Genomic DNA, 24,478 nt, shown 5'->3' with positions numbered 1-24,478 from the left:
GATCCTAATCCTTGTCCATATCTTGATCCTTATCCTGATCCTGATCCTGATCCTATTTCTAATCCAATTTCTAATCTTGATCCTTATCCTGATCCTTATCCTGATCGTAATCCTGACTGATCCGAATCCTGATCCCAATGCTGATCCTGATCTTAATCCTGATCCTAATCCTGGTTCAATCCTGATCCTCATCCTTGTCCATATCCTGATCCTTATCCTGATCCTAATCTTGATCATATTTCTGATCCAAATCTTGATCCTAATCCTGTTCCTAATCCCGATCCTAATCCTGATCCCAATCCTGACTGATCCTAACCTTGATCCTTATCCTGATCTCAATCCTGATAATAATCCTGATCCAAATCATGATCCTAATCCTGATCCTAATCCTGATCCTTATCCTGATCCTAATCCAGATCCTTATCCTGATCCTATTCCTGATCCTAATCCTGATCCTAATCCTGATCCTAATCCTGATCCTAATCCTGATCCTAATCCAGCTCCTAATCCTGATCCTAATCCTGATCTTAATCCTGATCCTAATCCTGATCCTAATCCTGATCCTTATCCTGATCCTAATCCTGATCCTAATCCTGATCCTTATCCTGATCCTAATCCTGATCCTAATCCTGATCCTGATCCTGATCCTTATCCTGATAAAAATCCTGATCCCAATTCTATTCCTAATCCTGAACCTTATTCTTTATATTAGGATTATTATATATTAATCCTGATCCTAATCCTGATCCTAATTCTGATCCTAATCCTGATCCTAATCCAGATTATAATCCTGATCCTAATCCTGATCCTTATCCTGATAATAATCCTGATCCCAATTCTAATCCTAATCCTGAGCCTTATCCTTTATATTAGGATTATTATGTTTTAATCCTGATCCTAATCCTGATCCTAATTCTGATCCTTATCCTGATAATAATCCATATCCTAATCCTGATCCTAATCCTGATCCTAATCCTGATCCTAATCCTGATCCTAATCCTGATCCTAATCCTGATCCTAATCCTGATCCTAATCCTGATCCTAATCCTGATCCTAATCCTGATCCTAATCCTGATCCTAATCCTGATCCTAATCCTGATCCTAATCCTGATCCTAATCCTGATCCCCAGCTAACATAAAATCGTAATAGAAAGGATAATCCAAATCGAATATTAAGACATTTTCAATAACCATCGTAAACAAGCTGGTATTGAGTGATTTTCTATCATTCATTTACGAGAAGCTTTGCCCAAAAAAAGTTGGATCGGATAGCAGTTTAGTCAATTCGTAAATATGTCTCCAAATAGTTTAGAATACGCTAATTCCACATTTACGATTTGAGTAAACTGATTTACGATAAATGGGCGATCCTTCCTTCTTTCTTCCTTTGACCGGTTCGTGAACAGAAAATCTCACATATAGAGCTATAGCGCGAATCATTTCAACTGATGAGTTGGCATAGTGGTAGGATACCGGATAGTCAACTCGGAGGCTGGAGTTCAAATCTCGGTCGGGGATTTTTTTTTTTTTTCGTTTTAGTCTAAATTACTTCAAATCGTATATTTTGCATTTTGTGGGGAAATCGAATCGTTAGAATCTTGTCATTGAAGATATATCGCCTCCACTTTTATAGCTATATGTTATTTTGGTAAGTTTAATACAATCTTTTCATCTGGTATATTCGTTTGATTAATTCTGTTGTTCCTGCGATATACCCTCTTAAATGTTTGCTGGGTCCTAATCCTGATCCTAATCCTGATCCTAATCCTGATCCTAATCCTGATCCTAATCCTGATCCTAATCCTGATCCTAATCCTGATCCTAATCCTGATCCCAATCCAGATCCTAATCCTGATCCTAATCCTGATCCTTATCCTGATCCTTATTCTGATCCTTATCCTAGTTCTTCTCCTGAACCTTATCCTGATCCTAATCCATATCTTTATCCTGATCGTTATCCTGATATTAATCTTGGTCCTAATCCTTATCCTTATCCTGATCCTAACCCTGATATTCATCTAGATTTAATTCTGATCCTTATCCTGATCCTAACCCTGATCTTAATCCTGATCTAAATCCTGATCCATATCTTGTTCCTAATCCTGATCCAAATCCTGATGCTAATCCGGATTCTAACCCTGACCTTAATCCTGATTCTAATCCTAATACAACTCCTGATCGTTATTTTGATCCTTATCCTGATTCTTATCCTGATGCTAATCCTGATCCTCATTCTGATCCTAATCCTTATCTTTATTTTGATCCTAATCCTGATATTCATTTCGATCCTAATCCTGATCTTAATCCTGATCCTAATCCTGATTTCAATCCTGATCCTAATCCTTATTCTTATCTTGATAGAAATCCTGATCCAAATCCTGAGCCTTATCCTGATCCTAATCCTGAAAGTAATATTGATCAAAATACTGACCTCAATGCTGATCAAAAACATGATCCTGATCCTGAACCTTATCCTGATCCCAATTCTGATCCTAATCCTTGTCCATATCTTGATCCTTATCCTGATCCTGATCCTGATCCTATTTCTAATCCAATTTCTAATCTTGATCCTAATCCTGATCCTTATCCTGATCGTAATCCTGACTGATCCGAATCCTGATCCCAATGCTGATCCTGATCCTAATCCTGATCCTTATCCTGATCCTAATCTTGGTTCTATCCTGATCCTCATCCTTGTCCATATCCTGATCCTTATCCTGATCCTAATCTTGATCATATTTCTGATCCAAATCTTGATCCTAATCCTGTTCCTAATCCCGATCCTAATCCTGATCCCAATCCTGACTGATCCTAACCTTGATCCTTATCCTGATCTCAATCCTGATAATAATCCTGATCCCAATCATGATCCTAATCCTGATCCTAATCCTGATCCTAATCCTGATCCTCATTCTGATCCTAATCCTTATTCTTATTTTGATCCTAATCCTGATATTCATCTCGATCCTAATCCTGATCCTTATTCTGATCCTAATCCTGATCTTAATCCTGATCCTAATCCTGATTTGAATCCTGATCCTAATCCTTATTCTTATCTTGATAGAAATCCTGATCCAAATCCTGATCCTTATCCTGATCCTAATCCTGAAAGTAATATTGATCAAAATACTGACCTCAATGCTGATCAAAAACATGATCCTGATCCTGAACCTAATCCTGATCCCAATTCTGATCCTAATCCTTGTCCATATCTTGATCCTTATCCTGATCCTGATCCTGATCCTATTTCTAATCCAATTTCTAATCTTGATCCTTATCCTGATCCTTATCCTGATCGTAATCCTGGCTGATCCGAATCCTGATCCCAATGCTGATCCTGATCTTAATCCTGATTCTAATCCTGGTTCAATCCTGATCCTCATCCTTGTCCATATCCTGATCCTTATCCTGATCCTAATCTTGATCATATTTCTGATCCAAATCTTGATCCTAATCCTGTTCCTAATCCCGATCCTAATCCTGATCCCAATCCTGACTGATCCTAACCTTGATCCTTATCCTGATCTCAATCCTGATAATAATCCTGATCCCAATCATGATCCTAATCCTGATCCTCATCCTGATCCTAATCCTGATCCTAATCCTGATCCTAATCCTGATCCTAATCCTGATCCTAATCCTGATCCTTATCCTGATCCTAATCCTGATCCTAATCCTGATCCTAATCCTGATCCTTATCCTGATCCTAATCCTTATCCTTATCCTGATCCTTATCCTGATAAAAATCCTGATCCTTATCCTAATCCTAATCCTGATCCTAATCCTGATCCTAATCCTGATCCTAATCCTGATCCTAATCCTGATCCTAATCCTGATCCTAATCCTGATCCTAATCCTGATCCTAATCCTGATCCTAATCCTGATCCTAATCCTGATCCTAATCCTGATCTTAATCCTGATCCTAATCCTGATCCTAATCCTGATCCTAATCCTGATAATAATCCTGATCCTTATCCTGATAATAATCCTGATCTTAATCCTGATCCAACTCCTGATCCAACTCCTGATCCATTTCATGATCCTTATCCTGATCCTAATCCATATTTTTATCCTGATCGTTATCCTGATATTAATCTCGATCCTCATCCTGATCCTTATCCTTATCTTGATCTTAATCCTGATCTTAATCCTGATCTTTATCCTGATTCTTATCTTGTTCCAAATCCTGATTTAAATCCTGATGCTTATTCTGATTCTTACCTTGACCATAATCCTGATCCTAATCCCGATCCTAATCCTGATCCCTTTCCTGATCTATATCTTGATCCTAATCCTGATTACTATCCTGATGCTTATCCTGATCCTCATCCTGATCCTTATCCGTATCTTTATCTTGATCCTAATCCTGATATTCATCTCGATCCTAATCCTGATCCTAATTCTGATCCTAATCCTGATCTTAATCCTGATCCTACTCTCGATCCTTATCTTGATCTTTATCCTGATCCAAATCCTAATCCTAATCCTGATCATAATCCTGAAAGTAATATTGATCATAATACTGACCTAAATTGTGATCAAAAACCTGATCCTAATCCTGAACCTAATCCTGATCCAAATCCTGATCCTAGTCCTTGTTCATATTCTGATCCTTATCCTGATCCTTATCCTGATCCTAATCTTGAGCATATTTCTGATCCAAATCTTCATCCTAATCCTGATCCTAATCCTGATCCTAATCCCGATCCTTATCCTGATCCTAATCCTGACTGATCCAAATCCTGACCTTATCCTGATCTCAATCCTGATCCTTATCCTGATAATAATCCTGATCCTAATCCTAATCCTTATCCTGATCCTTATCCTGATCCTTATCCTGATCCTTATCCTGATCCTTATCCTGATCCTTATCCTGATCCTTATCCTGATCCTTATCCTGATCATAATTCTGATCTCAATCCTGATCCTAATCCTTATCTTAATCCTGATTGTAATCCTGAACTAGATGCTGATCCTTATCTTGATAATCCTTATCCTGATATTTTTCTTGGTTTTATTCCAAACCCTAATCCAAATCATGATGCTGATCCTGATCTCGATCCTTATCCTTAACCTTATCCTTTATTGTTATTTAGATCTTGGTCTTGATTCTGATCCTGATCCTTATACCGTTCCTGAACTTGGCCTGCATCGTCGCTTCAAACCTTATCCTGATACGAATATATAATCTACTAGCTGATTATACCCGGCCTTGCTCGGGTTCGCATAAAATATAAATCAAAATGAGTCGTTTGAATTTGGAAGCTTTATATTCATCATAATTAAAAAAATTGGCGCATGTTTAGCCATGTAAAGTTTTTTAGTCTTTTTAAAGTTTTTTTTGAGATTATTCACTGTGTTTATCGTTTTCATATTTAAGACTAACTTATAGGTGTGAGGTTTTAATTTGAAGACATTCAAAATAATTTTCCTTGAATGCTTATTCATCCTATCACGAAAAATATTTTTTTCACCCACCATTTTCAAGGAAGCTTGAATGGATTTGGCCTTATTTTTTTTATCTTCAAATGATAATTTTTCTTATATCTTTCCTTTTCCTCATCTAATAAAAAATTCTTTTGGAGTTCATCCCCCTTTTCAAAATGGACGATCTCCCTGTACAATGGTTTATTCAAGTTTCTGTGCTTATAAATTTCTAAAAAGACTTCCGAATCTGAGTTTATGAGTACTTTTCCTTAAATGCTGAAAGTTCCACAAACAGTTTTTTTGAAGTTATCAAAAACAAATCATCTCTAAACCTGAAGTTACCATTATAATGTAAAGAGAAAGGTTTTATTTAAAACCCATTAATTTGGGTGAAGGGTGATCACTGTTAAAATTCTTAGATATCATGTGCTTGAATTCGCAGTACTAAACGGTTCCACCATAAGTTTTCTCAAAATTGGATGATAGAATTGAACACAATGATGACCAAAAATGATTCAAAAGTGACCAATTCAATTGAATTGTATAATTCTAAAAATTTTTTATATTTATTATCTTATCTATTTCATCAAGATATTTTTATATCTCATCTATTTTCTAATTCCCCGTTTAAGGGGGAAGTAGGGTCTAACTGGTAAAAAAAACACCATTTTCACGAATTTTTTTTAGAGCTATCGTTTCAAACAAATGTATTCAAATTTTTTGCATAATACAAAGCATTGTTAAAAGAACATTTTGTAATTTTTTCGTAGAAAAATATTGAAAAATGAGCCGGTGACGGAGTACTTTCGGAATGCCTTTTAGAAAACAGGATTTGCGGTGGACACTGTATCTCAGCACAGAATCATCTGAAGTCAAAAAATCAGAGCAAAATATTTTTAATAGATATTTTTCTGGACTCCAACGATTTTATTTAACTTAAAAAAAATTATGAAAATTTTGTGGCTGTTTGAAGTAAAAACTACGATTTTTCAAAAAAAAAATCCGCCATTTTTTGTCTGTAAAATCTCCCCAAAGTAAAAAAAACAAAAAAAGAAAATCGTTGGGGTTTGGTATTTTATATGTAGAAAATATGATCCAAATTTGAAAAGACTCGGGGAAATAGTTTTCAAATGACGATGTCCACTGACTTTAAAAATGTGCTTTTGAGAAAAACGCGTTTGAAGTTTCTGCTCTAGAATTCTTGCAGTATTAGATAAGAGGAGATAAAAGCCTATAATTTCTACAGTTTTGCTTCGATTGACTTAAAAATTTGACACAACATTCTAAATATGTTTTACAATAAGAAAAAAAATCGATTTTTTGAAAGTGTCAGACCCTACTCCCCCCTTAAATTTCCCGACGGCTATCAACGCGTTGAAATCGAAGCATTCAATTTATAGATCAGAATCTTATTATTTTTTCTTTCTTTGTGGGGGATTCCAAAAATATGTTGATTCTTAGATGCTAGAATTTATTAAAAAATGTTCATTCGTTTTTCAGCATTGATTCCTAAAAGTTATCCAGCTGAAGAAGACAATTCACTATTCACTGATCAGTTCACTGTACATTCTTGTAGTCTCTCAAATTCCCTTGGCAGCGGTAGAGAGCACTTTGAAAACCACTACAATTCAAGTTAATATATTTCTAACAGGCTTGTTGTTTTTTTCAATGCAAAATGTAGACTCATTATTTCATCCAAATATATCCACGTGCTTTGAACAGTAGAAGGACAAAAAAAACCGCCAAAGTTTCCCCTTTCAAATCCTTAATGCTCAGCAAGCTTTGATTTGCTGTCCAGTACACGTGAACTCTGAATGGTCGTTTCTAATGCCTGGCCCATGGAGATGGTAAAAAAAACCCCGCCAAAGGGAACGAAAATCTGTTAGCAAAATGTGTGCCATGACTTTTGGTTTGTGTGAATAAAACCGAAAGTTGTATGGGAGGGTCCCTTTTCTTAGGTGGGAGGGGCTCATAACTATTACTAAAACCTTACCCTGGTTCAACTACATCTCTGTACCAATTTTCAGGCTGATCGGTTCAGCGGTGTGGATTTGTATAAGGTGCATACAAACAAACAAACATATATAGTCCAACTCATCTTTATATATTAGATGTCTGATACCTAGCATGATCTTGATTCTGGTCTTTTATTAATCTGACTTAGATCCAAATTCTTATCTTGATCCAGAACTCAATTTTGAACTATATTTAGATCCTAATCCTTAACCAGATTCAAAAATGTATGCTGAACAAGATCAAATCCCCAAGAATCCTTATTTAGTTTCTGGATTTTATTCTGATTTTTTCAACCCTATCGTTATCGTTAAAAGAATTAGATTTTGATTCAGAAACTTGAAGTGATCCTTATTCTAAGTCTAATAATATTTCTGGTTCTGTATAATATCTTCTCCTTATACTTCGTCTTATCTTAATATAAAAAATGCCCAAATTTCGCCCGGATTTATTAATTTTATTTGTCAATAAAAAAAAAAGTTTTGTAAAAACTTTGTATTTATGCATCTAAAACGAAATTTTTTTAGCAAGTTTTATAAAAATAATCATACATGGATCTTTCGAAGCCTGTATTTAGTACGATTTTGAATCTGTCGATGATTTTTGACCAAAAATTTATTTTTTCTCGATTTTTTTTCTTGACTTTTGCTGAGTTATTTCTGGGCTGTGACGAAATTTGCGAGGATATTGCCCAGATTGGTCGATGTCAGTTTTGAAATCAATCGCTCAGATTTTGCTTGGTTTTTATATAATACTTCCCGGATTTGACCGGCTCGAATACGTTCTGCAAAAAAGCTGGCAACCTTAGTTTAAACGCTTCATAATGATGTGTTCATAGTTAGTAATCTGGCACTTCTCAAACAACCGCTTCAGTGAGGTCACTGAGGCTAGATTCCTGTAGAATCCTTTTTCGTGCTCATGCTGCAGGGTTAAAAATGAAGAGGGATCTAAGCCAATGGAAGCTTGATTCTAGATTCAGAGATTCCCTTTCTGGTTCACGGTGTGTTTCATAGAAGGACTTAAAGAAAAAAAAATACAGTAACGCTAATTTTTTCATGGGTAGAAAGAAGAGCTTCTTCCGGTTAATTTTCACCGAAAATTAAAATATTTTGTCGGTGACCCCCCATACAAAATATTTTTTTGAAAATTTTCTATTTGAAATCTTTAAAAAATAAATAAACTTTTGGTGTTTTATTATTTCAGAGGAGCTAATTCTCTTAGTTTTAACTTTTAATACTTTTTAATTGAACTCAACAATCTCATTAAAAACTTTGAAAAATTTACAAATTTTTTTAAACTAGTTACAGAGCTGTTTAACATAAAAAATGCTTAAAAAATATCTTCGTATCCTGATTTTTTTTTTAAATTGGCTGGCAAATCCTGTTAAAAGTCTGAGAGGGTCAAATTATCTGAAATTATTAGAATTATCTAAAATAATATGAATCCATTTGAATCCATAATTTTTAGATTTTTTGATTATGGCAACACTGGAGGAAATTTTATTGAAAAAAAAAGCTCAATGATTAAGAAAACTAGTAAACACTTGGAACCGCTATAACTTTTTTATGATAACTCTTATCGTAATGCGATCAGGAGTAGAAACGTTTGCCTTAATTTAAGTTTTGAAAAAAATATAACGATAATGAATATTGGAAAGTTAACGATACGTTAAAAAACATCTTTGATGAGAAATCTCTTTTAATACTTCTCCTGAGTTAAATGTCTCAAAATTCCAATCACACTTCAGACTCAATGCAAATCGCTACAGCAGTTCAATCTAGCTTAAATTTTGCTTATTTCTGTCTTTTGATACAATTATCATTATAAGCCTGGAGTTTGCTTTAACCTTTTTATTTTTATTATTTTCTAGCCCAAGTTTTGTAACCCTGATGCACTCTGTGATTCTTCCATTTTATTCAAAGAGCTAGCATTACTGTTAAGATTAAATAATCTTAGCTTCCACGATTTCAAACCCTATATATTATTTAAATCATCTCTTAAATTCATTGTTTTAAATAAAATTTTACAGTTTTTTGAAAATAAATTTATTTAATGGATGAATCTAGTCTAAAACTGTGATAAATTTGGATTTTTTCAAAAAAAAATGTATTTCAATTCTTTTGTCGATTTTACATGTACAAAAATTATCAGTATTGTTGGCAAAAGTGAATTGCAGATTATCGATGGCAAACTAGCCTGCAGCGCGTCAGATTCATCATGTTTTGTTCATTCCTCACTTATTTTAATTATTCTACTGTACACTGAAGGTCTCTTTATTAATAAATAGAACCATAATGAAGCATTTATGTTACAATCATAACTTCTACAATTGAATACCAATTATGGCAAAAAGTATAGAAATCATTGAATTGAATAAACCATAGAAATCCATAAAAACAAAAAAAAAAAAATATAACGCATAAATCAGGTCCAAAACCGTCGATAAAATAGAAATTTCTCTAGAAAAAAAAATAGTTTTTCATCGTTTTGTTTATCATGAATATGAAAATATCGGCAGTACTTCAATTCTTAAGTAAAAATGAAGTTCAAATGATTAATAGAAAATTTATTCACCATCAATATGAGAAAAAGAAATTTAAAATAGATGTTATGTAGCGGAAGATAAGCAGATTTCAGTGCAAGTACTTTAACTTTTAACAAAATTTTATTGAAAACTGGCCTTCTTAGATATGTTTAAATCTAATATTTATCTTTAAATTTATTTTAAAAATGCCGTGAACGAGTGACATCATCAAAAATTAAATTTTCATTTTCAAAAGTGCATACCCATATGCACCAGAGCCTGCAAATATTGTGGAAATATTGCAAAGAACAATTAAAAAAAAAATATTTTTAGTATTTTGTTGGAAACCAATCAAATGGTGTTCTTATTCATGTATCATAACATTTTTTTAACCAGAATTAGTTCTCCAAGATACACACACATAAATATAAATTCATGTTACATTTGGATAACACCAATAATAACAAGGATATTCAAAATAATAAAATTTAAAATAAAATTTTCATATAAAAATAAGTTTTTCAGGAAGTCCAAATCACTTATCTTTCATTTTTTATTGTTTCAGAATGACAAATTATTTCAGTAAAAATAAAAAAAAAGTTTTCCATGAAAAAAATTACTATTCCATTGCACTGGAATAAATTTACAGGTAATAATTTCTAAATATGGACTAAAAATCTTCAAAAAAACAAAACGTATGAGGACTTACCGACGAAATATTTTAGTTTTGCCTGAAAATGATTCAGAAAAGGCTAATTTTTTCATTTCTGAAAAAATTAGAGTTACTGTATTTTTTCTTTTAAACATCTTCTATAAAAGCACCGTGGGTTGTTATAAGTTTTGAATCCTATACCTTTTTCACGCCAACAAAAGAACGTAAAAATTTATAAACACATTAAGGGCCGCGAAGGAATCTAAGCCGAGAAACACCAAAATTTGGCATTCAATAGCTTATAATTCACTGGAATAAAAGATTCAAATCTACTATCTTTGTGCCGCCGAGAATGTTGTTCTCAATTTTGTAGAATAGAATGTCATGATTAACTTTATATCATTTGAGTTATGCTTCTAAGAGAAGATTGCCAGAATTTTTTCAGACCGTATTCGGGCAGGACAAATCCGTGATATTTTATCTATAAACCTGGCAAGATCCGTGCATTTGATTTAAGGGGGGGGGTAGGGTCTAACACTTTCAAAAAATCGAATTTTTTATTTTTTTGTTTTCTTATTGTAAAACATTTCAAGAATGTTGTGTCAAATTTTCAAGTCAATTGAAGCAAAAGTGTAGAAGTTATAGGCCTTTATCTCCTCCTATCTAATACTGCAAGAAAGCAAGAGCAGAAACTTCAAACGCGTTTTTCTCGAAAGCACATTTTTAAAGTCCGTGGACATCGTCATTTGAAAACTACTAATCCGATTCTTTTCAAATTTGGAACATATTTTCTACATATAAAATACCAGACCCCAACGTTTTTGTTTTTTGATTTTTTTTTACTTTGGGGAGATTTTACAGGTGAAAAATGGCGGATTTTTAAGTGAAAAATCGTAGTTTTTACTTCAAACAGCCACAAAAATTTTATAAAAAAAATTTTAAGTTAAATAAAAACGTTGGGGTCCAGAAAAACATCTATTACAAATATTTTGCTCTGATTTTTTGATTTCAGATGATTCTGTGCTGAGATACAGTGTCCACCGCAAATCCTGTTTTCTAAAAGGCATCCTCGAAAGTGCTCCGTCACCGGCTCATTTTTTCAATATCTTTCTACGAAAAAATTACTAAATGTTCTTTTAACATTGCTTTGTATAATGCAAAAAATTTGAATACATTTGTTTGAACGATAGCTCTAGAAAAAAATCGTGAAAATGGTGTTTTTTTTATACCCGTTAGACCCTACCCCCCCCTTAAAAGTTGTCTACCAAAATCCGAGTAATATACGGGCAAATTTTGTGGTGGTTTTTCAGGCTTTTATAAATATTTCTATGATACTTGCTTAAAAAATGTCGTATCAATAAAAAAAACTTTTACATTAAAATTTACATTTTTAAATCCTCGCTTTTCCAATGAAATACGGGCAACCGGGCCGGATCAGACGTTTCCCAAATTTTATATTTACTGTTTGGAAAAACCTGGACAAACTCGGGCAATCTGGCAATCTTATTCTAAGAGTAGCTCATTTGTGGCAAGTGAAAAACAAAAATTTTCGTAAGGCTATGATCATTTTGAAACACTGGATCATTTAGGACAGTTAAAAACGTGTTTATTTTAAAAACTATTCATTTCATCGAAAAACTGTCTATGAAGGAAATGAAGATGTTAATATGATATTTAATGTAAAAATATCAACTATAAAATTGTCGGTGATTACAAGAAATACTCTTATTTTATTATAAAATCTCTTTTTTATCTTTGCACATTTATTTCAGTCATGTATTGATCTATTATTTTTGTCACAGAAGCTAAACCTTTGCAAGATCATGACATTTTACACAAAATCACCTGGAAAAACCAATTGGAATATGGTTGGAACGTTTTCATGAGCAGGCATCTCAAAAAATTCGACCTCTTAAATTCGATTTTAACATTAATTTCTTCATCCATCAGAACATATCTGTCACATTGCGGAAAAACTTGTTGCACAGATTGCGATCTATGGAACAGCTCACTACTATTTATTTACTTGGTGTCTTCTAGTTAGGCAACACTTTTTACCTGCTGGAAACGGATTTACTGCATAGATAAGGGGTCTGCATTCAGTTATCCCCAATAACCATAGACTTTTAACCATAGTTGAGATCAAGAGTTCCACACTGATGCTTGGTTTGAACTTTGTGAGCATTGCTGAGTGGCTCCTTATACTTCTTAACGATTTGGGCGAAAAAAATCCAGAAAAAAACCAACAATTCTTGAGTTATCAAGTCAAAAACGAAGAATATCCGAGGCAGTTGTGCAACATTATTTAAACTATTTTTTTGCATCGTTAATATCTCGTGAATTTAACAATTTGAGAAAAATAGTCAAGATAGTCCTTTTATAACCAACAAAACGCTGCTAAAGGTTTGCATATCCGAGCTCTAGTAACGTAGATATCACCGAAAAAAAGTGTCCGGATACTTAATGATCATAGCCTTATTTGATCCGCAATGTGTTAAGATTGAAGTACTTTGACGGATAATCGGGTCTGATTCGCTAATCCACAGTTTAACAGTTGAGTGTCGGGTTTGTTTAGAACTAGATTAATAAACGACACACTAACATAAAACTTTTCCGAATTATTTTTTTCTGCATAACTCCGTAGAATTGCTAATTTTTTTGGTACAAACTTTCAAATTACCGAAATAAAAAAAAACACTCGTTTTCCGCGCGTAAATAATCGAATAACTTTTGTACCACTTCTGAAAGAAAAGGCTTCGCTTAAACTTTTTTAAGTAGAGGCTTTTTCTTAGGAACAAAAAGAAAAGCCCTTCTCCTAAATTGCATAAATCATTATTAATGCCAGTTTTTATTTTTCCTAATTTTTCATGTGGCGGTGCGTCAACTCCAGATTTTGGCAGCGGCAACAGCAACAGAGAAAAACAAGGGAAGAAATCATAGCCAAATAGATTACGATGGTGGTCCTACCTGAAGACGACGGAGAACGGAATCCGAGGAATGTAACCGTGAGCTGCTGGCGGCGGTGTGGATGCCAGTGAGGAAAACTGTGAAACAAGAAAAACATGAAACAAAATCGTACAATGAAGAAAGTTTCGCTCTAATGAGGGCAATAAATTGAAGCGGCCTTTCTAGTGTGACGGCAAAGGAGGAAGAAAAAAAAAGTCCAAGAAAAACATCAACAACGCGCGTACTTCTTTTAACGAGGTCACATTTATCACACCCTCAAGGTCCTGGGAGGAAATTTTTCTACCCGTATTGTGTTTTTTTTTTCTACATTTTGAGCTACTCCTCCAACCCACAAATTTGAAATAGAAAAAAAAAACGCGAGCGCCGAAAGTTTTGTGGCGTGAAGAAAAAACAATCAAAATCACAGCTCGAATAAATAACGAATGGTGCTGTGCCTTGGGGCGGAATTGCCATCAGTCGAAATCTAATAAAAATCAGAGAGTTTGTGAATGTGGGAGGACTTCCTGTTTTGAGGAAAACTGTTGAGTGTCAACAATTTTCCGAGCGCAAAAAAAAGCAACAACATCTTCTAATATTAGAAAGAAGCTAATTGCTGTTGGCAAGTGTAGAAAATATAATGTGCAATCTAAGCTACAGCAGAAATAGCAGAAGCAGCAGCAGCACCGGAAGAGCAAACCGTTGTTGTTGTTGGAGGGAACTGCTTCCGGTGGCCTGGTGGTGTCTGGTCTGGCTGATCCAGCTAGCGATGGCGGCCGAAGCTGCCTCGATGATGATGATGGCGACTGTGGCCGCAGCCAGTACGGCCTCGATGCCGGCAATCAGCAGCAACAACAACGGTCCAACGGCAACTTTGCCGGCCACGGAAGGACCAGCACCAGTTCACAAACAGCAACAACAACGACTGACCGGAAGTGGTGGCAGCACCGGTGGCTTCGGCGGTCAGAAGGAAAAGGTCGGCAGGAGTCATCATTATGGTGAGTTTTTCTTTTTTTTTACTTTGGCTTTCGTAGGCTACAGTACAGTTGATAATTAAATTATAATCAGACGTTTGAGAAAGCCACAAAGAATGGTTTTACGGGCTGGAAAGAAAAAACAATAGAGATTTAAAAGCAAATACAGAATCAAAATTTTTTTTGAAAATTCGTTGATGATGTTATTTCCTATCAAGGCCGTGCGACCGGGAGGGGGGAGTTTAGGGGTTTAACCCCTCCCCCCATGAAAATTTTTCTAAGTGATTTTTATTAATTTAACGTAGTAACGATAAATTACTTGATCCCAAAAGGTATTTAAAATAACCGTTAACCAACATGTCCAAAATTGGCTCGCCTCCGACAGAATTTATAACTTCATCACATCCTTTATCAGAATGAGGGTAGTTTTCATAACGGCACGTTATCCAAACCTACGAGAAATTAGTGCCTACAATTAGTTTTCCTCATTTCCAGTAATTCCGCAAACCCTTTGAATTGAAACTTAAATCTTGACACTCAAAAACACTACCTCCTCTTTGGAATGGGGTTTCGTTAAGAAATGCAACAACTTAAAAATTTCAGAATTTGAAACCAACCACATTAACATCAAATTACATCCATCAAATACTAATAAACACATCAACAAGCTGGTAGCCAAGTGACTTATGCTTACCACTCACAATAGTCAACATAATAAGCAAAAAAAAAGTTTAACCCCATTAGTAAATAATTTATTACTGTGATCTAATTCATTTATGTCATTACTAATTTTAAGCTGATATAAAATATTCTTAAAACAAATTTAAACCTCAATTTTTTGATTACACAAGCCACAAAAAAAAACATTTTCTCGAGGTGCGCGGAATTTAAAAGCTAAATTTTGTTTAATATGAATGCCCTTAATCCAAATCACAATTATTAGTTATTTTTCTAGAAGCTTTGTTCGTTAAATAACTTTTGAAAATAGGTACAAATCATTGAAAAAAAAATTCTGCATTTTTCTGACAAAACTGTATAGGTGACGTTACAAAAATTTTAAGAGAAAATATTTTGAACAATGCTGAACTTTCTAGAATCCTGCAAGAAATTTTGACTTGTACGAAAAACAAAAGAAGAATTCTTTATTTTTTTACCTGCTCTGTTAAATACGAGAATATTATAGATTTTTTAAACGTAATTTTAAACCAAATTGAATTTTGGATATTATTAAAACAAAAGTCAAATCGATCTCCAGTGTTTAACATGTTTTCCAAATATAATACAACTTAACAAATTTCATAATTTCAGAAATATTTGTAGTAATATCTTTTCGAATTTCAAAGTTTTTAGAATTTAACTTGAAACAAATCCTCTGAAGTTGGCAAATAAAATTGTTCGATTGAATGGAGGAAAACAATTATATTCAAAATCAGTTTTTGTCTTTCTCGTTGTTGATGTTTTGTTGGTTTATCAGTTATCAATGATTGGTTTAATACAGATCTGACTTATTTATAAACTGATGAATACATATCATCAAAACTTGATTTTTAAAAGAAAATCTTACAATAACTTCTAGTTCAAGAAAACATAATCTTTCAAATCACGATCATTAAAACAAAAGCACAGAAGATGCTTTAATTTTAAAATGAAAATTTTAAAATGTAAAAACTTTTTTATTTCAAAAAGTTCCTTTTAAATACAAATCTTTTCCATCTATCTACATTAGTTTAATGAATTTTAAACAAATGTTCTAAATTGAGCAGTCCCACTTTCAAAATTTCTGATTTTATTAGATAAGTTAGTTTCTGTTCTTTATTTCTCAATTCTAAATTTTTGTGTTCTGAAAATAGAATTTTCTAAGAAACCATTCAAACCAAATAAAAAAAAAAACATATTTTGTATTTTTTGTCCTTGACCCATTATTGAAATTGATGGTGACATTATATTCAGATCTTAAATTTATCTTTAAGTTTTATTATAAATTTTTATTAACGATCTTGATTTTAAACTAATCTATGAAAAATTAAAAAAGTTATTTAAAGTTGCACCACTAAAGCTTAGTATCAATGCACAATATAGTTTTAATTCTCTTAAATTCATAATAAATTTCTTTCATGATCGAGAATTTAGACTTCAAATCATGAACAAATGATTTATTTTCCATATTCATGTTTTTTCCTGACATGATCTGAAATTTATTTTAGAATTAGGATTGAATTTCCTTTAAAATTTAGTTCATTTTGATTTTATCTATTTCTGCACAGATTTTTATTTCCGAAGATTAAAATTCTTTTTCAATTGAAACTTAAATTCGTATTCGTTTTCTTGTGTTTCGCAAATATTGATTTCAAATTTGTAAACTAGACTGCTTAAAATTGATTTTCAAGCAAGTTTCTTATTCAGAATAAGGAATATCTGTTGGAACAATTAATGAATGACTTCAAAAAAAAAAAAAAAAGAATTTATTTGAATATTTGACTATGTCTCATTTGAATCTTTACATTAATATTGATTATTTACTCAAGTCTGTGTCATAGTCATAAGTACGCAAATAGTTTTCAAAAACCAATTTTTTATTTATTCCGCATTTTTGGTTTTGTTATTATTTCTAGCGAAATTTGAATTTTGAAACCCCCCACTTTCTCTTAACTTAGAGTGAGGATATATAGTTTTTTCGGAAGAATTCTATGTCACGAAAATACACTAGAGCAAGTGCAAACGTGTGTTTTTGATATGCATATTTTGACTACTCTTTGTAGCCAAAGAATTTTGATTCACTTTTTTGTTGTAGTTTTTTTGTGATTAATGTTGCAGTGGAAGTAGATTTTTTTGATAAATTTTTTATATGACCTAAAAGTGATGAAAATACGATACTCCTGTAATATAATGATGAAATGAAAAATATCCAAAATTGTGATTTTTATTAAGGATTAAACCGTGAATTCACACGATGATACAAACAACATTTTTTTGTTTAGCAAAGTTTAAGTGCACAAAAATCCGCATCTTTTGATGGCTTTGGTATCAAAAATATTTTACGCTTGGTACACATTTTGGTCAGTTGAATACAAAATTTTTGGACCAAAAATTTTTTTTTCCATGAAAATAGCTTGCTTGTTTTCCATTTTGACACAAGTTTGGTTTATTTTTCATTTTAAACGTGTACCTAGTATTTAATCCACACAAAATTGAAAAAATATAATTTATATAAATTTTGTAAAAATTTTTGAACCCTGGTTTCTGCTATAAAAAAGGAACCCACCTAAAATTTCTTCTCCCGAATGCTCATGCATTTTGACAAGTGAAACTTGAAGACAGGCAACCACATTTTGTACTCTAATTGATCGCGAGCAAAAAGTTAAATAGGTATTTTTACCATTATCTAAAAGTTTGTGAATTTCTTATATTGTTCTAATTAGAGGATTGTGAGGAACAATTATACGAAAAGCCGTGAGTTAACATGCATATCTTAGGCTAAAAATTTGTTATCCTAATTTCATACTTTTCCTACTTAGAACTAACTATCCACTTAGAAACATAACCACGTTATTCTCCAAGTCACTACCTTCCAAATACTTAGAGCAGTGGAAATCTAACGAGTCCAGATACCCGGAATACGTAAGTTACTAATAAGCGCTTTGTAACAGTCCGTTACATTAAATACATTGTATAATTACCTACTAGGAAACTGCTCAAAGTAACGACCACGCACTGAACACAGAAAAATTTGTACACAGGAAAGGAAAACTAAAATTGTGAGTATTTATTATTCTAAAAAATATTTACAAAAGCTGATTATGTACAATAAATTACAGTTTGAGCTGCTGCATAAAAACCGACCTGCTACAAGAAATAGTTTTTTCGCCTACAATTCCGAACACCTGGATACAATCAAAATAAAATATTTTGAAAGTGGACTTTTACCTCTAAACATGATTTTTTTTAGTCGGCCCCACACAAAGGTTTGTTCTTCACATCCTAATCTACCATTTGGAGAGTGAGCCCCCAGATACCCAGAAGTTATGCAATTTTGGGACACCCTAATCTTCATACCTTTTAGGAATATCCTCTGCAAAATGATTCAGCATTATGCGAAAAAGGTCAGAAAGGGTTATCCCGTGTATTGAAAATTTCTTTGTAAATGAAAATCTTTTGCTTAAAACAGCATTCAGTGAAATTGGAGTTTTAACCATTTATTTATACTGCAGAAGAACTGCAGAATGAAATTTGATAAAACAAACAGGAACACGTATTGAATTCATTTCAAAGCCGTCACACTATGTTACGTATCTATGAATAAGTTCAGAAAAAGCTTTGTGTACCCACTTGCCTAAAAAAAACAGGACATTTTTTCTTAGATGTTTAAGAGTTCAACTATGGCAAAATCTGTATGCCGTGTAGATGAATTGAAATTATAAAAATAGAAGCAAAAAAATTGATAACTATTACCCTTCAAGGCAAAAAAATCATCATTTCAAGGGTTTGTGTGATGTTAACATGAAAATTTTTAGAAATTATTTATACCACCATCGAAATATGAACTGATTTTTTTCGATCCATTCAATCTTAAAAAGGACCTTCAGCACGAAAAAAGGGAAAGTTGCTGATTTTAAGTCAAATAACAAAATTTGAACACATTTTTTTCTCCTTTAAATACATTCTTTTCCTTGATTCATTGGGTTGTTCATGTTCTATATCATAAAAAAATACATTTTGACATCATAAAAAACTCTGTGAAATTAATTTCAAATAATCTTTTTACTGAAATTCGATACTCCAGATACAGCTCTTTTTTTGAAGCGTTTGCTTCTTAATTATGTTGAAATTTGTTTTGAAAAGCTACATAAGAAATTAAACTAAATTAGAATTATTTTAACAAATTTAATTGATTTCAAAAGGTGCAGCATGACACACTGGTTCAGCTAGTATTTCTTTTAAAAACTATTCTTTCACATGACCTATAACTTAAAACAAGGGTAAGTAATATCAGTGATACCGAAACCGGAAAATGGTATAACTGGTATATTTTCCCAACATCGAACACCAGTTTACGTCCTTCCAAAACTCGTATTTTCAATATTAATAAATAACTGATTTACAAGCTCGACGTAGAGTTATAATTCATTTTATTTTCAAAAATCGTCAACTTTTTGCAATTTTTTACAAATCGAACTTTTATCAATAACCCCGTGACGTTAAACATTATTTTAAACCTCAAATCTCTGGGATCATCAGAAAAATGTAGAAAAACTAAAATAAACTTAGTGAATAAGTCTACAAAGCTAAGGTCTAAAAGATCAATTTCCGGTTGGTTCAAAATTTTCCCAAATGAAAGGAATTCCATGTAGTTATTTATAAATGACATTTTTTTTGGTTTGCTAAAAACAAAGAGTAAGGTGCGGTAAAAGTACGAGTCGGGTGAAAGTACGTTCTCAGATTATGACATACTGAGCGTGGATTAATAATGGTTTAGATTGCTTATACCCACAATTTTTTGTTTTTTCGAATAAGTTGAAAATGCTCCGGAAAATGATGCAAAGTAGTTTTTTTTGCATAAATAACGTAATACCTATTAAAAATAATGGCAAACATGTTCAAGCAATCAAAATTCTTGTTTTCAATGAAAGAGTGAATGTGAATTTTTAGTTGTGGCAATCACTATTAAGAGCCGAAGAAAGAATTCCATTAATGTGTGTCTGCTCTGCACATTAAACTGTGAATCACAAGAAATCTTGTAGAGGCAACAGTACGAATCGTATTTGGGTCAAATTTACGAATTATATACAGGGTCCACCGAAGTAAATCTGCTAAACGGATAGTTTTTTTTAATGCACTTGAAACACATACTCGCTAGTGGAAAAATTCTCAAATATGATAAGAACTCGATTTCATGAACCTGTTGAATATGGAAAATTAGTGAAGAATTCGGATTCCACGCAGGTTGTTTGCCCATGTGTAGTATTTGTATCAGAAGGAAACACAGAAACTGCGAAATGCAAAGATTGATTTCAAAAGGTTGTCGAAAATTAGTGTTAATAAACATGCCAGACAATTGGCTTGCCTCCGGTGGTTTTCAGACCTTAAATACTCTGAATCTTAGACATTTCATTTAACGACCCTACATGACATTCAAGAATTGAAATTTTTTTCTATTTGCCAATTTCGATCGACATTTTTACCGGCAGCTTTTTGTACAGAAACTTAAATCCTGACTCACAAAAACCTTACCTAGTCTTTAAAATTAGTATTTATTATGCATATTATTTAAACAAGTTAATCCATTACCTTATTTCTAATCACTTTGTTAACAAAGAAAATCGTTTATACTTTTACAAATTTTATGCTAACGTGAAATATTAAAAATAAACAATTCCAACCTCAACTTTTTTCATAAATGCTAAACATCACAATCAAATGAATTTTTGAAAAATTGAACCAGCCAACATAATTCAAAATGAATTTATGCGCTTGTTTGGATTAATTTTTAAACCCTTAAACTTTTGAAAATAACAAAAAGTTATTTAAGAAAATTCTGCGCGTCTCTGACAAAACTTAAAAAAAAAAACAAAAAAATTTGAATGAGAATATGTATCAACTTTCTTTAAGAACGCTATAAACTTTATTATCTGCGAAAAAAACTAGAGATGTTATCTGTTTGGTTATTTTTTTCAATTCTTTAAAATAATAGAATTTTCAAGAATTTTTCAGTTGGTATTAAATAAATTGAATTTTTAATATCTAATAGTTTTGCATCTTTTTAAAAAAATGAAAACTTTTTTTAAAACTAGCTTCAGTACTGTCAAAAATACTTGATTTTCCAAACTTAGAAACTCTCTTAGATCGTTTATTGTCATAAGCATCATCAAAATATTGTTTCGAAATTGAATAAAGTGAAATAAATAAATGCAAAATTAGTTTTTACTCTCATATAGATTTGCTATATCAAGAGTTTTATACGTAAACACTTCACTTGTGTTTATTATTTTAAATAATCATTTTAGAATCGATCATGATTTTCCAATTATTCTTTGAATCGTTCGAATTTAATTTTGATCAACAATGTTAATTTAATAAGAATTTGCTTTGTGCTCAGAACTTGGAATTAATTGGATAATTAATAGAAAATTTGTCCGGTTCGGTTGCCAAGATTTCATTATTAAGAAAAGCCAAAATTTTGCTGGGATTTATTCAATTTGTTTACCAAATTAAACAGAAAAATGAAATTGTGTTTTATTTTTTTAATGCGTTTAAACCGAAATTTTTTGAGCAAGTTAATTAAAATTAATCATGAATGGGTTTTCGGAAGCCTAAAATATGATTAAAAATCTTGCTGATAAATTTTGTTGGAAAATCCTTTTGAGTTTTTTTTTTCTTTATTCTTGTTGAATAATTCCTGGGAGTTGACCGGATTTTACAAGGTTTTTGCCGTAGGATAGAGGGCAGGGGAGGTTTAAGGTTTAAACTCACCCCCATAAAGATCCAGAAAATGCATACGAGGTAATCTTCTTTCTACTCATTTTTTTTTATTTTCAATAAAAAATTTTATGATTGAGTGAGGCTTTTCAAAATAACAATCCTGACTCCGAACCGATACTGGTTCAAAATTCTGTTAGTGATTTCCATAATTTTCTTATTTTCGATCGAAAACATACCATATTATCAAAATCAAAACAGAATCAGATTCGTTATTTTGTATTCTTTTTTTAGTTCACATTCAAAAGTCAGATTAACATTTTATTTAAACCAAAAAAAATATATTTAAATTAACGATTCAAGATTTGAATTTAATTTGGATAAGGATTAAGCTTGCGAATGAGTTTAACAATCAAGATAAAAAAATATCATGATGACTTTATCATTGAGATATTCAAATCACAAGAGATCACAGACTTCTAGTTATGATAGTCGCTTAAGATTTTATCAAAACACACTTACGACAGTTTAACTAATTTTTTTTATTCTGTTAAGCAGCCCATCGCTCACCAAAAGACTCATATGACTCATAATGGAAGCTTTCTGTACTCAGCATGTCTGACAGCAAAAAGGTATAACAAAAATAGCCAAACGCGACCAAAATTTACTCATGCTGGGGACATAAAAAAATTCGAAATTCTAACTCAGCTAGAAAACAAAAAACAAATTCCCCAAATGCACAAGAAATAAAAAAAATGATTTCCTTATCAAATTTCCTACATATGACCATCACACAAACCATCGAATAAATCTCGCGTAAGTTTTCATTACGTCGTATGAAACAAAATGTAAACAAACAGTTTTTTACGAAAAAATACAAAAAACTGACATAAACTAGTCGCAACTTCTTTCCATTTAAAATATTTGTAGCCTGGACAACATATTCTATATACGAAATTCAAATTTTGAAGTTTCTTTGATAACTTTTGCAGCTGTTTTCTGTGAAATTTTAAGATGTTTCATGCGACGTAATGAAAGCTCACGCGAGAAATAATGAATTCTACTGTTTAGATTCACGGTTAATCATAATCCAAGCTTCCAATCAATGCTTTTCCGGTAAGTTATTTATGAATGATTCAAAATTATACAATTGTTTGTCAAAGAGTGGCCATAATTATGGATTGTTAGATTAACATAATTTGAAATATTCTGCGCAAAAAGTAAGTTAAAATAGGGATTGGCTTTGGTTTTTGTTGATTTTAGTGAACTCCATCTGTAGGCGAGGTAGATAAGTTTTGAAAGGGTTAACAATATTCTATTTTGATTTCTTTTATAAAAAAAAAACAAATAATACATAGCCTTGTTGAACACAGAAAGGCAAAATGATAATGTTGTCTTTAAAATATGTTTAAATTAACAAAACTGAAAACTTTGAAATGAAGGGATTCACTTTGTTATTTCTGTAAGAGCCTTCAAATAAAATTTAATCAAAATATTCATGAAAATATCTAAAAATTTCATTCCTTTTCTTAATCAAATTTGATCTTAAACAAACTAACTAAGTAAACAATTTCAATTAGAAAGATGTATCAAAATTTTAGAACCACTCAAATAGTATAAAAATGTCTGCAACGTGAAACCCTAGCTCAAAATTTCCACCAAATATTCGATTTTTTCCACCCAAAGCGCCCTTGCTTTGATTTTTCTATCTATTGAAACTTTCATTTTTTGTCTAAAGATTCTTCTTTCTGTTTCATATCTAGCCGAGTTACCAAAAATTTAAAATTTGATAAAAGCGTTATTTTTATCCTCCTTCCTTTGAAATAAATCCAAATATTATGGACTACGTAGCATAAATTAGAATTTTTTTTTCTAAAAAGAAGGTGAATACATTTGTTATCGATCATCCCAACATCGTTTTTGTGTAAAATAAACAGTTTTGATGATATGTGTCAATTTATGATAAAAAAACATTTTTTTAGGAAAATATTTTTTTGCAGGTTTTGGACTAGATTTTAACATTTTGAAAATTTGACTTTGCATAATCCTTGAATGTCAATTTATAAAAAAAAAATCAAGAGATTGTTTACCAAAATCATCAGATTTCTAGATCTCTCTTGATTCCCAATTCAGTCTTAAAGATACAATGCTTAAGATAATAAATGTTAATATATTTTTTTTTTAAATATGGTTGAAAACAAAATCAACAATTTTTAACATAACTAAAAGGCGTTCTAAAGATTTTGTTATTCAGGATCTTAGTTTATTAACATCTTCGTTGAAGACTATTAATATCATTTTGGTGTCGATTTTCTTTAAAATTTCGACGAATTTCTGGATTCTCGTAAAATAAAAAAAAGAAACCTTATGTAACTTTTTCTTAAAATCAATGTTACTCGCAGCCACCAAGAAAATTGATCATTCATTATCATTCACCTTTATTTTCAATATTTTGTAACGTATCAATAACCCCACCACCCCCCCCCCCCCTCCAATGTGGGTTTTTATTGTCAATACTAATAAGCAAACCCT

The 24,478-nt window shown here is 32.0% G+C and overlaps 1 protein-coding gene across 2 annotated transcripts in view; it reads left to right on the top strand.

Moving 5' to 3' along the window:
* The window catches only part of LOC129751430 (uncharacterized), a 462,239-nt gene that overhangs the window by 5,087 nt on the left and 432,674 nt on the right, over window positions 1-24,478 (top strand). For both annotated transcript variants that reach the window (XM_055746924.1, XM_055746923.1), the window contains exon 2: window positions 13,507-14,557. In XM_055746924.1, coding sequence (XP_055602899.1) covers window positions 14,200-14,557 — 358 coding nt within the window. In that variant the 5' untranslated portion in view covers window positions 13,507-14,199. The remainder of the gene's footprint in view (window positions 1-13,506; window positions 14,558-24,478) is intronic.

This window comes from Uranotaenia lowii, chromosome 3, assembly GCF_029784155.1.
Source record: "Uranotaenia lowii strain MFRU-FL chromosome 3, ASM2978415v1, whole genome shotgun sequence".
NCBI lineage: Eukaryota > Metazoa > Arthropoda > Insecta > Diptera > Culicidae > Uranotaenia > Uranotaenia lowii.
This window is presented reverse-complemented; position numbering and strand designations above follow the sequence as displayed.